The sequence below is a fragment of the Neomonachus schauinslandi genome, chromosome 5 (assembly GCF_002201575.2).
Source record: "Neomonachus schauinslandi chromosome 5, ASM220157v2, whole genome shotgun sequence".
Taxonomy (NCBI): domain Eukaryota; kingdom Metazoa; phylum Chordata; class Mammalia; order Carnivora; family Phocidae; genus Neomonachus; species Neomonachus schauinslandi.
The window spans coordinates 138,984,723-138,998,703 of NC_058407.1; the positions used below are offsets into that span (position 1 = coordinate 138,984,723).

General features: G+C 59.2%; 2 protein-coding genes across 3 annotated transcripts; both read right to left on the minus strand.

Moving 5' to 3' along the window:
• Positions 1-329: 329 nt before the first annotated feature.
• Positions 330-4,450, minus strand: MSRB1 (methionine sulfoxide reductase B1). 2 transcript variants are annotated; one of them, XM_021698207.1, is made up of 4 exons: positions 4,315-4,450; positions 2,591-2,739; positions 2,262-2,376; positions 330-1,195 (listed from the first exon to the last, which is right to left on the minus strand). In XM_021698207.1, exons 1-4 carry the CDS (start codon positions 4,367-4,369, stop codon positions 1,164-1,166), a joined length of 351 nt encoding a protein of 116 aa, XP_021553882.1. In that variant the 5' UTR covers positions 4,370-4,450; the 3' UTR covers positions 330-1,163. The 2 variants fall into 2 exon arrangements, with proteins under 2 accessions (XP_021553882.1, XP_044770984.1); XM_044915049.1 differs by lacking the exon at positions 2,262-2,376 and having other exon boundaries at positions 4,315-4,415.
• Positions 4,451-4,841: 391 nt separating this feature from the next.
• Positions 4,842-12,874, minus strand: RPL3L (ribosomal protein L3 like). The gene is made up of 10 exons (XM_021697995.1): positions 12,764-12,874; positions 11,126-11,318; positions 9,560-9,728; positions 8,209-8,344; positions 6,712-6,898; positions 6,453-6,613; positions 6,146-6,247; positions 5,619-5,714; positions 5,286-5,405; positions 4,842-4,898 (listed from the first exon to the last, which is right to left on the minus strand). The coding sequence occupies exons 1-10, from the start codon at positions 12,872-12,874 to the stop codon at positions 4,842-4,844; spliced, it is 1,332 nt and encodes a 443-aa protein (XP_021553670.1).
• Between the last annotated feature and the right edge of the window lie 1,107 nt (positions 12,875-13,981).

Genomic DNA, 13,981 nt, shown 5'->3' on the forward strand with positions numbered 1-13,981 from the left:
TGCTTCTTTCACCTGTCACTGCTGAGCTGAGATGATCCTCCCATTGGCGTCCTCCTCCCTGACCAGTGGGGCCAAAGCACTAGCCCCCTCATTGCCCCTCCACACAGTCTAGCATCATTGCTCTGCCGTAGATATTCACAGCCCGGACCGTCACCTGACAGGAACTGTCCCTCAAACACGCCGGAAGGCCCTGAGGGGCAGTGACGCCCGTCCGTCCTACGGCTGCATCCCCAGCGGCAGGCTGCACCTGCTCAGTGAGTATTTGCAGAACAAGTGAAACAAGGTGTCCCAGCATTGGAGGGGAATGAAGACAGCAGGCCTGGGTTCTATTTGTTTACTGATCTCCTGAGGACTCCAGGGGAGAGTTAAGCTGGGAGGGGCCGTGGCATCACCCACCCCCCCAGGCGTGTGCCAGAAGCCACAGCCACCACTTCGTGGGAAAGTGTGAGCTCTGGGCTGTGAGCTTCCCAGCCCTGACCTTGTACAATCAAGGTAATGAAGCAACCACTGTCCTAAGCCTGAATGAGGCAAGGTGCACCCACCCGGATTGTGAAACAGGGAGGATTTCTCCTCCCAAAACTAAGAGACCAGGGGTCTGTGCCCTTGGCCCGCTCCTCCAGCAGGTCACAGATCTTCACCACTCTGGCTGCCTGGAAGGGTTTAACCAGAGTGCATCATGTAGTGACCGGAGCTGGGGCAGCTGGCGAGGGCTGCCTCCCTTTGCATTCTGTCTCCCCGTATAGCCTGGGGGAGATCGGCACGAGCTTTGGCAAGGGCCAGAGCCCATCTCAGAATCGGGTCCCACAGGGGTGAGTCCAGACAGGCAGGGAGAGGGCAGTGGGCTGAGGAGAAGAGAAGGTGGGGTGTGCCATCATTCAAGGACAAGCCAGGCTTAGAACCCACTTCCCTGAGACTCCCATATGAGCAGGAGGCTAAGGTGAGCCCACAGCTGGCCCTCCAGGCCCATCCTGGCAGCAGGCTATGGGCATCATGGCAAACAGTGTTCTTCCCAAAGACAACCTGCGCAGAGCCAAGACCTCCTGATGCTTCAGCCAGTGCCCCCCCCCCCACCCTGTCTGAATGTCTGGGGTTCCAATTCCAAGGTGCGATGGCCAGAGTGTCATCTCCCAGATGGCCAGCTGGAATGGGTATGCGCTGCCCACCTACAGCTCCTGAGAGCCAGAAGTTCCTTTGCCTAAAAGAAAGGAGGGAGGGGAGAGAAACACAAGTCACTGCTATATTATGCTTCAGATGCCATCCCCTGAGCTAGCCAGCCAGCTCCAGCCTGCAGGACTCAGGCACCCAGCTTGGGGGGGGGTCTGTGTGCCCCATTTTGTTTTACGAAACTTTTCATCAGTCACAGTCCTGCTGGGGGCACACGGGGAGCTGGGATTTGAGCTACAAAGTGCGGGGAGGAATCCAGAGGGGCTGGCTGGGCAGACAGACGTGGGCTGGCTTGTGAGCACCTGTGTGAGCAGGAGGCCAAAGGGCCAGAGGGGATGCCGCGCTCAGATAAAACTCACATGGGAAACAGCTGCCCAAACTGCCAGCACAGGGAGCCCTGCTTTCGCAAAGGTCAAGGCCGGCCACTTTGCTTTTACGTTTCATTCACACCACATGCCCGTTCCCTACAGTACTGAGGCAACGGCTTTTCTCATAAGTGAAAATCCTCTTTGGGTTTCTTCCAGTTAGTGAAAATAGGCGTTAATGTATAAGGTCTTTTACAAAAGTGTAGTGGCACAAGGGAAACTCAGAAAGTGGGAGATACTCTTCACTTTACCCCATTCTGGCTGATGAAAAGTTTCGTAGGAGCGCTCTATTTGCAGAGAGTGGGAGAAACCCGTAGTAAGCATACTGCCCCCGGGGCACCACGTCAATGCACCTGTCCTCAGACAGGCCTGTGAAGGGGGCTCAGCGAGCACAGCCACTGTGCGAAGGAGGAGTCCCGCTCAGAGAGGGCCACACAGCCCCACTCCCAGCCCTCAGCCTCTGCCTGGCCCTGCCTGCCCCTCCAGTCTCCAGGAAGAGCCAGGCCCCCACAGAAAACCCTCCACCTCATCCACCCTCAGATGCCCCTTTTTGGGGCAAACATGATCAATCAGGACACCTGCCCCTTTGGGGAGGCCCTGGGCAGCTCCTGAGCAGTGTGCTCTGGGGCCCCCAGGATTTGTCACTGTAAGTGGATGAGAATAGCATGCCCCTGCCCCTGGCCCTCTAAAATGTCAAGAGGCCTGTGTCCAGCTGCCAGAAGGTGAGCTCACCTTTCGGGATGAACTTCAGCGAACTGCTAAATATTCAGAAGCGGGACTGCCCTGGCTTGGGGCCATCATTCAGGAACTCATGGCCCAGCCCGTTCCCACATTTGCCGCAGGACACCTGGCAAGACCACAAAACAACTGTGCAATGGTCCCTCCTGCCACCAGTACATGGTGTCCCCCCGACACCCATTTCCCAAAGTAACTGCTGGTCGGGGAGGTCGACCTCCATCCTAGGGCCTGCACAGGAAAACGGTCCTGTTTCCCTGTTTCCATCAGGACCCCAGGCTCTCTCTGGCCAACACCCCCTCACCATCCCCTGCTGCTGAACCCACCTTTAAGGCTTCAGTTGAGTTGCGCTCTGGACACTTGGCCACACTATCAGCATGAATGGTCTCAGTGAAGGCAGGCCACGGGGATGAGTGTGCGTACTTTGAGCGGCTGGAGAAAAGCTCGTAGCCACACTTGGCGCACACATAGACACCTGGGGGCAGAAGGAAAGGCAAAGGCAGACACGTTGGCTCCACTCTCTGGGGTGAGCTGCCAAATCCTCACGCCCAGGAGAACAGAGCACTGTCCCCATTTGCAGGGTGGCCTGCACATCCTCCCCACACCCTCACCTGCCACCCCCAAGCCTGGGTATTGGCTCTATGGGGAACATACCACTGAGCTCACATCCAGTGGTTCTTAGCATGTGCCAGAGCCCAGGAGAGCCGCTTTTCACTTATCTCATTGACTCTTATCAATAGTCCTGTGATGTACACCTTGCCATTTTAGCTTCGCTGTTTTAAGTAGGCAGGTGCCCATGCCCAACGTGGGGCTTGAACTCATGACCTGGAGATCAAGAGTCACATCCTCTACTGGCTGAACCATCTGGGTGCCCCTTTTCCAGTTTCGTTTTGTTTTCTTAAGAGGACATTTCCGTTTTAGAGATGAGGCAACTGAGTGATACAGAACACTCCACTCGAGGGTGTGCATTCAGGAAGGAGCCCAATGGTCTGATGAGGACTCAGCATGCCCACCCCTGCAGGCCCCAGCCCCCCTCTCTTCCCAAGTGGCCATTCCTGATGCCCAATGAAGCCTTAAGCTGGACTCCCAGCTGCTTGCCTGCTCTCCACGTGGGAAGAGAATGGTCCCAACAAGAAGGTCTCCAGGACAGACAGAGGGCCCAGGAAGACAGAGGGCCAGGGAAGAGAACAGGTTTTAATCTATCCCCAAAAGATCACTTCGAGGGGGGTAGAAAGGTTGTAAAACTGACGTCAGTCACAGCTGACGTCCACAGATGCCCAGTGTCACAGCCCAGCCCCCTAGGGGGCTGACACCCAACAGATCCCACCCAGGGAGAGCACTGCCCTAATCTTGCCTGTGGGCATGCTTTTACCAAATTAGTCCATTACCAGGAGGCACAGCCCAGAAGGGTACATACAAGGGCCTCTTAAAGCCTGGGGCTAGGGCTGAGGGTTGGCCATGCCCCAAACCACCCCCACCTCCACTCAGGCTGTCTGGTGAAACTTCACTGGCACTGAGTGGCCTGGCGGCTGTCCCGGTTGCCCAACCCCAGGGCCCTGGGCAGATTGGGGAAGCACCCAGGCGGGCACATTGGGTCCGAAGGGAACGTTCTGTGCTTGCCGGCTAACCCCGCGGGTCCCAGGAACAGGGGAGGGGAAAAGGCTGGGGTATCATCAGGGGATGCCGTTGGACAAGATCCTTCATCGCGTCTCTCTGAAGTCCAGATCCTAATCCGGAACCCCCCCCCCCCCCGCCACCGTCATCACCCCTTCCAAGTAACCTGACCCCACAGATTCCTCCCGGAAACCGCCTCGCTCACGCACTCCTCGAGGTCAGCGACCCCTCTCTCTAGTGTCCCCTCTCCCCTCAGGTACCCCTCCTTTCCAGGGCCCCAGGCCCCTCCCTCCTCCGGGACCCCTTTTACACACACTCGCCCCCGTGGGGTCCGCCCTTCCGGGGTTCCAGGGCTCCACCGCCGCCCGAGGGCAGCGACGCCCCCTCTAACGCGCGCTCCCGCCCCGCTGTCCTCCGAGGAGGTCACGGATCATACCCGGCTCAAAGTGGTTCTGGAAAACCTCGCCCCCGAAGAAGCTGCAGAATGACATGGCGCCAGCGGGACAGCTAGCGTCCGCCGCCCGGTACGGATCCGAGGCCGCCGGCCCGCGACAGCCCGGCCTGCACCCGGGGTTCCGCCCCTCCTCCCGAGGACCAATCACTGCCCGGAGCCTGCCGGGCAAACCGAGGCCCCGCCCCTCCAGAGGACCAATCACGTCCAGGGACGCCGAGCCAAGGCGCAGGGCCCGCCCCGAGACCCCGCCCCCTACATCTCCGCCCCGTCCCCAACACCGCCCCCTGCCGCCCCGCCCGAGCGCCAGGGGGCGCCGCTGAGCTGCTCCGGGTTGGGGCGGAGCCACGCCGCACCGGTCCTTCCCCGAGCCGAGCCCCGGGCCACCCTCCTTTCCGTGCTCCCAACTCTGAGACACCGCGGGCAGAGTCGCCTCCGCACTATTTATTAGACAGCGGGGACAGGCGGGGGTTGCCCCGCGCTTCCTTCAGGCTCCCTCCATCGCAAGCCGCCTACAGGTCTCCAGAGGTCTCTGGCTTTTCCTTCTCAAGATGCTTCTTCTGGGGACCCTGGTTGGGGGGTTGGGGGAGACACAGGAGCGCTAGCTACGGAGGTCTGGCCGGCAATCCTGCCCCTGGCCAGCTGCGGCTCTGCTTTTCTTTTCCTGCACGGATCAGTGCCCGGGGCTGGGCTCCTACAAGCCCCGCGGCGGGGACGGGAGCAGGGGCGATTCAGTGCCCGGGGCTGGGCCCCTACAAGCGTCGCGGCGGGGACGGGAGCAGGCGCGAATCAGTGCCCGGGGCTGGGCCCCTATAAGCGCCGCGGCGGGGACGGGAGCAGGGGCGAATCAGTGCCCGGGGCTGGGCCCCTACAAGCCCCGGGGACGGGAGCAGGGGCGCCCCCGCCACACTCATCCGATCTAGCTGCCCCAGGGAACAAGGGGTGGGCGGGCTTACCATGAAGACCCTCTTCTCTTGGGCCGTCTGGAAGCGGCCATGGCCAAACTTGGAAGTTGTGTCGATGAACTTGAGTTCGATATTCTCCAGGGCCCGGCGGCTGTGATGCACCAGGAGGGACTGGGGGTCCGTGGAAGAGGAGAGCCAGATGTAAGGTCCTCACCCACCGCCTCCCGCCACCCCCAGTCCACACCGGGAAGGTCTCACTCACCCAGCTCCTGCCAGAACACCTTCCTTTTTGCTCCCCCATCCCCACCCTGCTCCAAGCAAGGCCCCCCAACCCTCCCACGGCCCATGGGGCTCCTGCTCCCCACCCACCACAGAGGCGCTGACCTTCCTCAGCGTGATGACCCGCTTCTTGGTGCCCGGGATGCAACCCTTCAGCATGACAAAGTCGTTGTTGACTTCCCCATAGTGCGGGAAGCCACCCTGCGGGAAGGTGGGTCAGGATGCAGACCTCATAAGGGGCAGCTGCAAGCCTGGCCCCAGGGCAACACCCTGGATCACTAATCAGGGCAGCATCTGAGCCACATTCTGAGTCCTTCCTTACCTCATTTCACAATCTACATTTTAGTGAGAGAGAAACTGAGACTCAGGGATGTGGAGTCCCTTGTTCTCGGCCCTGTAGCTGCACCATACTGCAGCTGGGATTTGAACCCAGGTGGCCTGAGTGCAAGGCCGCAGTTGCAGCTTCTGTGCCCCACACCCCGTGACAGCAGCTGGAGTGTAAGCCATCTGCAGAGGAGCTTCAGGATGCGGGAACAGCACACTTTGCCAGTGGCCACTCTCTGGGGCCTGAGCTCTTGGGGCAGGGCAGTACCCCACATGCCTGCTCACACATGCATGCCACGCCCACTCACCAGTGGTGTAATGGACTTGTCAGTCACGTCGTAGCTCGTGGACGCATTGTTCTTGACCACCTTCCCATCCTCCTTGTGCAGCCCCCGGCCAATACGGTAGATCTGCCAGGACAACAGGGCACATGGTGGGCTGCAGGTGGCCTCCAGGGCCAGTGGTATGTCTGTACCCACCAGCACGTGTGCTTGGACCCAGGCACTGGCAGGGGTGTTTCAGAGCCTTTGGGGGGCCAGCAGTGTCTGGGTCACGCACCCCACCCACTGGGGTCTGGTCATGAGTGTCCCTCTACCACCGGGACCATGGACGCACCTTCTTGTTGAGCTCTGTGCGGTGGTGGTAGCCCTTCTGCCCGGCCCGAGCAATGGAGCAGCCCACGCGGGCAGGGTGCCAGGCACCAATGCAGGCCACCTTGCGTAGCCCCTTGTGGGTCTTCCGTGGCAGCTTTTTGGTATGCCAGCGGCTCGTGACCCCTGCAGGGGGTGGAGGGGGGGCTAGTGGCTGAGAGGCCAGTCTGGCCCCACCCCCTCCAGGGAGCCTTCCCAAAGCCACCACCCCCACCCAGCCCTACCTTTGACACCCCGGCCCTTGGTGACGGCAATGACATCAATGACCTCGCTCTGGCTGAACACGCTGTGCACCGGCACCTGCTTCTCTAGCCGGGCCTGGGCCCAGGCCACCTTTTCAGCCACTGTGCCGCCGTTCAGCTGGATCTCCATTATGTGGGCCTTCTTCTGCCGGAAAGGCAGCAGCTTCATCTGCAGGACATGGCACAGCCAGTCGGCTCCCAGAGGCTCCCAGCCCCCATTTGCAGACATGGCATGACTGGCTGGTGACCCCCGGCAGGCTTTCATGCATGCATTTGTTCAACAGATGTTCCAGTGCTTGGGTCTGTCTACTCACTATGTTCTGTGCTAGGCACTGGGGGGATAGAGCATGGAATGAGGCAGGCAGGGTCCTGGCCCTCAGGGAGACACTATCTAATTGGGAGACAGAAATCAAGTAAATTCTTGGACAGGGCAGAGTATTCTAATGGAATATTGGGGGCAGAGGGGACAGTTATTGCACATAGGGCAGTCAGGGAGGACCCCTCTGATGTGACATCAATAACAAGAAGGAGCCACTAAGTGAAGATCTGAAACTTCGGGGAGCAGAGGGAACTGCAGTGCAAAGGCCCTGTGGCAGGGAGTTGGTGGGATGGAAAGGAGACCAGTGTCGCTAGACCATGATGAGCGAGGAGGAACGTGGTGCAGGATGAATTCAGAGGTGAGCAGGAGCCTGCCCATGCAGGTCTTGTGGGGAGAAGCTGGGGCGTTATTGTAAGTGCAGGGTGTGACACTGTGCTTCGTATGTTTAAATATCTTTGGCTGCTGCTGTGTGAGGCACAGGCTGTGGGGACACACAGGTGGAAGCAGGGATACGGGCCACGGCATAGTGCTCAACAAGTACTTATGGAGCACCTACTGCATACAAGGCACAGACTGAGCAGGCAGCCATGGCCCCTGCCCCCATGGAGCTCCAGTCTGTGAAGGGAAATGGAAACGACCAATGACAGGCATAACCAGGAACAGCAAGGGAGGAGCGGGGCGCTGCTCCAGGCGTAGGGGCGAGAAAGCCTTCTCTGAAGACAAGATGCCAAGGTGTCTTCCAGAATAAGCCAGAAGGTGTTAGTAACCTTTCAGCCCACATCAAGCCAGACCCCATGTACGAAGGTTGGCTCACATACACACTTGTGCAGGCCCCAAAGGGAGGGGGCTGGCCCTCTACACTGGATGTTTGGCAGGAGATCCAGGCCTTTCAGGGCATGGGAGGGCCCTGGTTGAGCACTAGGCATGGCGGGTGCCCCACAGCCCTCAGAGCACACTGACCCCCAGCATGCCATCCCTGGGACAGCTGCCGGCCAATGCGCGGCCAGTCACCCAACTCTTTGGGCCTGTGCCCCAGGCTCGTGGTATTTTTAGGCTGACATTTGCCAGGGCTCCTGGAAGCCCGGGTGGAGGAGAATGGGGGAGGGTGGGTCCAGGGCATGGACTGGCGGCCTGGGTGTGGACAAGGTGGTGGGGCTGACCTGAGTGTGGACAATGACACGGATGACCTTGCAGTACTTCTTCATGGCGGTGAAGTCTTTCTGCAGCTGCTTCTTGCCATCGGCGTCCCGCCACCTCTTACAGGCCTTGGTAAAGGCTTTCTTCTTGCTCTTGTGCCTGAGCCACATGCAGGAGACACTTAGAGGGGCCAGCCAGGGCAACTCCCCAGGTCCGTCTGGGCCCCACATGCCCACAGCCCACCACGCAGGGCTCTTAGAACAGTGCCTGTCCCCTCCTCCCTCCTTCCCTTCCCAGGGAGGCCACTGCTGGGCCCTCCCCTGGGGTCCCCGGGCTGCTTCCAGCCACCTGCTGGGAGCACAGACTGTCCCTCCCTCTCCAGGTCTCGGGTTCCTCCTCTGCAGAGTGGACACCCTCCTGCCTCCTGAGGCCTGCAAGTGAGCGTCAGATGTGCAGAAGCTGGAGGAAGGGACAGGCAGCCCCCCCACCCCCGCCACCTGCCCACGTTGCTAGAGCTGCAGACCCCACTTGTAAGGCCAACAGCCAGTACTTCATGGCGCCATGCCACTTCGTGCTGAACCCTCACCCAAACTCTGGAAGGTGGATGTATGGTCCCCATTCTACAGATGAAGAAACCAAAGTTCACAAAAGGCAAAGCCCCCGGATGAGGGGCAAATTGGTAACAGAAGAGAGAGCCAAACCAAGGCCTGCTGCATTTGGTGAGTGCTCGCTGTGTGCCCCTGTGATCCTCACAGCAGTCTGCTGACACAGGGACCGCTCCCCCCGATGCTGTCTCCAGCCTATGGTGTCTGTGATGGGGGGGCACAATCTAAGAGGCTCTACGAGGTCAGCCAGCTTGCCTGCGGTCATCCAGCCTGCTCTGGCTCAGGGGCCCAAACCTGTCACCTCCCACAGAGCGCCAGAACAGGAGTGCCTCCAACTCCATAAGGATGGGGGTGTGTGTGAGGTTCCTTGGGCAGGTGGGCCTTCCCTTTCAGGACTTAGAGCCAGGGAAGATCTAAGGCCCCCAAATGCCTTTCTTTCTGATGAGAAGAGCTTGTAAGCTGGCTCTTTCCCCTTTTCGCCCTGGCTGCTAGGAAGCTCTGGGCTAACTCTGTCATTCCATCCAATTAGTCCCTTAATTTAACCCTTAATTAGAACCCTCGCTTCCTCTCTTTCTCTATCCCGATCTCTACTCTGGTGCCCTGGCACTCGTCTCTCACTGAAGCGAAGGCAACCCCCCCTGCACACACGTTCCTGCCTGCCGTGCGCTGCAGATACTGCGCCCGCCCGCCCCCTGCCACTGTCCCAGCCCAGGGCTGGGGATGGAGGCACGGCCAGCCCACTCGTGCGCCCCCCGGGGGCGGCCCCCACCAGTCCTTGTAGAAGCGGCGACGGCACTCGTCACTAAGGTGCTCTGCAAAGATCGTCTTGAAGCTCCGCAGGCCGCGCGGGGTGGCCACATAGCCCACCACGCCCACCACCACCAGAGGCGGTGTCTCCACGATTGTCACAGCCTCCACTTCCTCCCGCTTGGAAATTTCTGGAAGAGACCCCGAGAAGGAGCATGGAGGAGGGCCATGTGGGGAAGAGCCAACTCCAGCCCCTCCTGCCCGAGGGAGGGTGGAGCACCGCGGCCTCAGGGAGGGCCCCCACTGACCTCAGCCCCCAGCCTGCCCACTCGCTGCCCCTTCCCTCTCTGCTCCGCCCTGGGCATGGAGCAGGTGCTGGTCAGGGCCCTTCAAGTGCTCTGCACTCTGGCTCGGAGATCTCAGACAAGGCCTGACCTGCTCCCTGCCTCCATTTCCCCACCAGGTCATCTGGAAATGGGCTAGGAGAGCCAACAGCCAGCATGGCATCCCCCAAAGGGTAGGATTGGGATTCCTTAAGTGGAGCACACATGAACATTCTTAATTTTAATAGTTATGAATATGTGTGGATGAGCTCTAGAAAAATACCTATTATTTGTCCCGAACCAATGATTTTGTAGATGTTATTTCTGAGACTAATACAAAGTAAAAGTATTTGTTTAAAATAAATATTAGGAGTGGGATGTCTGGGTGGCGCAAGCGGTTGAGCGTCCGACTCTTGGTTTCGGCTCAGGTCATGATCTCAGGGTCGTGAGATCCAGCCCCACGAGGGCGACGGCAGGCTCCATGCTCAGGCGGGAGTCTGCTTGAGATTCTCTCCGCCTCTCTCTCCCCCTCCCCACCGCTCGTGCGTGTTCTCTCTCTCTAAAATAAATAAATTTTTAAAAAATAAATAAAAATAAAACACATATGAGGAGAGATGAAGAAGAGATGGGCAGTTGCCCAGAATTTGGAGGGGTGGTGGCTGAAGCTCTAGAAGGGCAACAGGAAGGACCCCTGTGGGGATAGAATGTCCCACGGTAGCACACTTAAATGGGGCAGAACCCCATAGAACTAAATGCGCATGCACATGCACCCCAACCAGGGAAACCTGAACAGGATGGGTAGGTCGTATCCCTGTCGATACCTGGTTGTGACCCTATTGCTATAGTTTTATAAGCTATTTCCATTGGAAACTGGGCAAAGGGTGCATGGGATTCCTCTGTCTTACTCCTTACAGCCACATGTGAACCTACCCTGATCTCAAAATGAAAAGTATATGGGGGCATCTGTCTTTGAATCGTAGCTCCTGCCCTTACTAATCGGGCAACTGGCCAGTTTCCTAACGGCTTAATTTCCTCATCTGTAAACTGGGGGCCAGGACAGAACATACCTCAAGGTGTGGCCAGTGGTCAGGGCTCCCTGACAGTGTCCTGACTGTGGCTCCCACGGGCAGGGCGTTGCCCTTTCTGGGGCTGCTTCCCCTCCTGGACCCCAGTTCTGGCTCCTAGCCTCCAGAAGTCTTTCCAGATCCCCCCGGCAGGCAGGGAGGCTCCACACCCTCCCCATGCGTCCGCCTGCAGCCACTCACTGAGCCCGGGCCTGTGCACCTCTCGGAGAGTGTGCGTCATGCCCGCCTTGTAGCCCAGGAAAGCTGTGAGGTGCACGGGCCGGCTGGGGTCGTCCCGAGGCCAAGTCTTCACCTTGCCCCGGTGCCGGCTGCTCCTCTTGTGGGGCAAGAAGCCCAGGTGTCCATGCCGAGGGGCAGAGAACTTCCGGTGGGACTGGGGGTAGGAGGGGAGGGAGGTCAGAGCTGGGGTGTCCCTGGTGGGGGCGGTTGGATGGGCCCGGAGCCCAGCCCCAGAGAAGTGAGTTAGAGAGCCCAGACTGGGCCCCGGTGGTCTTCGGTACCCCCCTCCCTCAGTCCACGGGAAAGAAGGGAGGTTGGCTCAGGGGCAGTGTCTTAGGGACAGAGCCGGCACCAGGCCCTCCTCACCCACAGGTTTCCTGCTTCAGTGGGCTGTGCCTGCTGGGCCCAGGAGGGACAGGCCCACACTGTGGCTCAGGGCTAAAGGGACAGGGGGCCACTGCCATCTGTCCATCTTCCTGCCCATTCTAGGCCGGGCAACCTGAGCTCTGGCCCCGTGTTGTCCCTTCAGTCACCTACTCCCCCATAGGCCCAAGACCATCCCTGCTGGGAGAGAATCCAGAAGCCCACCTGCCCCTCCCAGGAAGCCAGCTGGCTCCTGCCCCCCAGCCCACTGACCATGGCAGCCGGTCCCTGCAGGTCAGGAAGGGAAGGGGCCTCCCAACAGGCGCAGGAGGTCGAGTGGCAGGGCCAGAACGCACAGCAGCCAGCTCCCAGATTTAGCCCCTGGCAGGGGAGCTTGTTCACGTCCCGTGGCAGGCATGGGCTCCTGAGCCAGGAGCAGGCCCAGCCTGGGGCGGGGCGAAAGGGGGCATCAGATGGGCACCCTGGGGTAGGGATACCTGGAGCCAGGCCTGTCACTCCTGTCCTCAAGGGCCCTGGGACTGGCTCACACCCACTTTGTTTTCTGCCTTGTGTTACCCTCCCAAGACAGGAACACCTTGATCTGCTAAGGAGTCAAGGAACCCCAGCTGGGGAGGGGGCTTCTTCCAGGCTTGCTGTGACGAGGGTCTGGCCCAGGGGGCAGGCAGTGAGGTGGAGGGAATTCCTGTCCTGTCTTGAGGGTGGTGAGCCCAGCCTGGACAAACTGCAGGGTGCCAGGGGGGTGGGTAACCGCTGTGATCCAAGAACAAGAAGTCTATATGGTTATAAAGTTCTGAACCTGGAGAATCAGTTGCACAGGCCTAAAATACCTCTGAGGGCCTATGGGCCTTGCCTTGCTGATGCTAAGATTCTATGCAACTCAAATGTCACAATTCTCTGTTGTTCCTGCTGTTACTCGCAAAGCTACTTTTATTATTTGGGGCTGGACCCCACAGGAATAAAATCCCTGGGAAGGGGCAAACCTCAGCCCCCCGAGTGTCCCAGGGGGAGAGAGGCTACCTGAGGGAAGGAAGCACGGGAGGGATGCCCGCAGACTCAGGGCAAAGGGGATGCGGCCGCCAGTGCTGGGGCCCGAGCGCATTGCAGGACACATGGCCTGTGGTGGGACTGACTCCAGGCGCACAGGCCAAGAACCAGAGGGCCCGGCACAGAGCCACAAGCTACTTGGGTTCCTCCCTCTCATCTGCCTCATCTCACTTCTGCTACATGATCTCCAAGTCCCTCTGCTGCCTGGTAGCAGCGGAGAGCTGCCAGCCCAGGGCTTTCCCTTAACCGAGGTCTCTGCTTTCTCTTACTCTGGTGAGCCATAGTGGCGGTGGCCACAGCTCCAGCCTGAATCTGTTGGGTTCCCTTGTTCAGTCCAATGTTGCAGGGCAATGTTAAGATTCTTTTGGTCAGGGGGCACCTGGGTGGCTCAGTTGGTGAAGCGTCTGCCTTCAGCTCAGGTCATGATCCCAGGGTCCTGGGATCGAGTCCTGCATCAGGCTTCCAGCTCAGCGGGGAGCCTGTTTCTCTCTCTCCCCTTCCCCCTGCTCCTGTACTCTCTCTCTCTCATACATAAATAAATAATCTTTTTAAAAAAATTCTTTTGGTTGCACAGCGTGTGTTTCTGAGAGTTCATGATTTCACGATTTGACATTTCTATGATCAACAATTCTGTGCATCCATAGAGTTGATGGCTCCGCTGCCCTGGCCCCAGCCTCTAGGCATGAAGTGACCAGCACCCTCCCTGGTACTGGTCAGGGGCCGTGCCAGGTATGGAGATCACTGAGGGTAGTCAGCAGGGCCCTGGTCAGTGGAGCTGCCCCAGGGGGCACACCAGTGCCCAGGGCCAGGGCAGAACCATCAGAGCCAGACCAGAGCACTGTGCATCCAGGGGCCCCCAGGGCAAGCCCTGCCTCTTGCTCTGCCCCACACAGGACCCCTAAGCTCAGTGGCATTAGCCTGTCCATGAGAGGCCCTGGAAGACACAGCGGAGCCCAGAAAGGGCTGGCTGTAGGGAATGGGCAATTCGGGAAGGTTTCCCGAAAGAGTAGGGCGTTGGGTAGTGTGTGTTATTTGTTGATGCTGTTATTTGTTTGTTCTAGCGGCCAGAGTTCTCCAGAAGAGCCCAGCTGTGTTCATCTTGCTCCCTGCTGCACTTGCCACGTGCCTGTGCACCAAGAAAGCTGAATGGTTTACTTATTCCTGTGTCTGTCTTGTCTTAGAATGTAAGCAGGAAGGAAAAAAGAAAAGAAAAAGGAATGCCAGCAGGAGCCTCTGCTTCGTTCCCCAGAGTATCCCACCCGCCGAGAGCAGCGCCCAGCACAAAGGACGCGGGACCGAAGGGGAGCGTGCGCAATGCTGCCGCGGCCCACCATTGGGCGGGCCGAGGGAACTACAAGTCCCATGGTGCCTCGCGAGCACCGCCCCCCC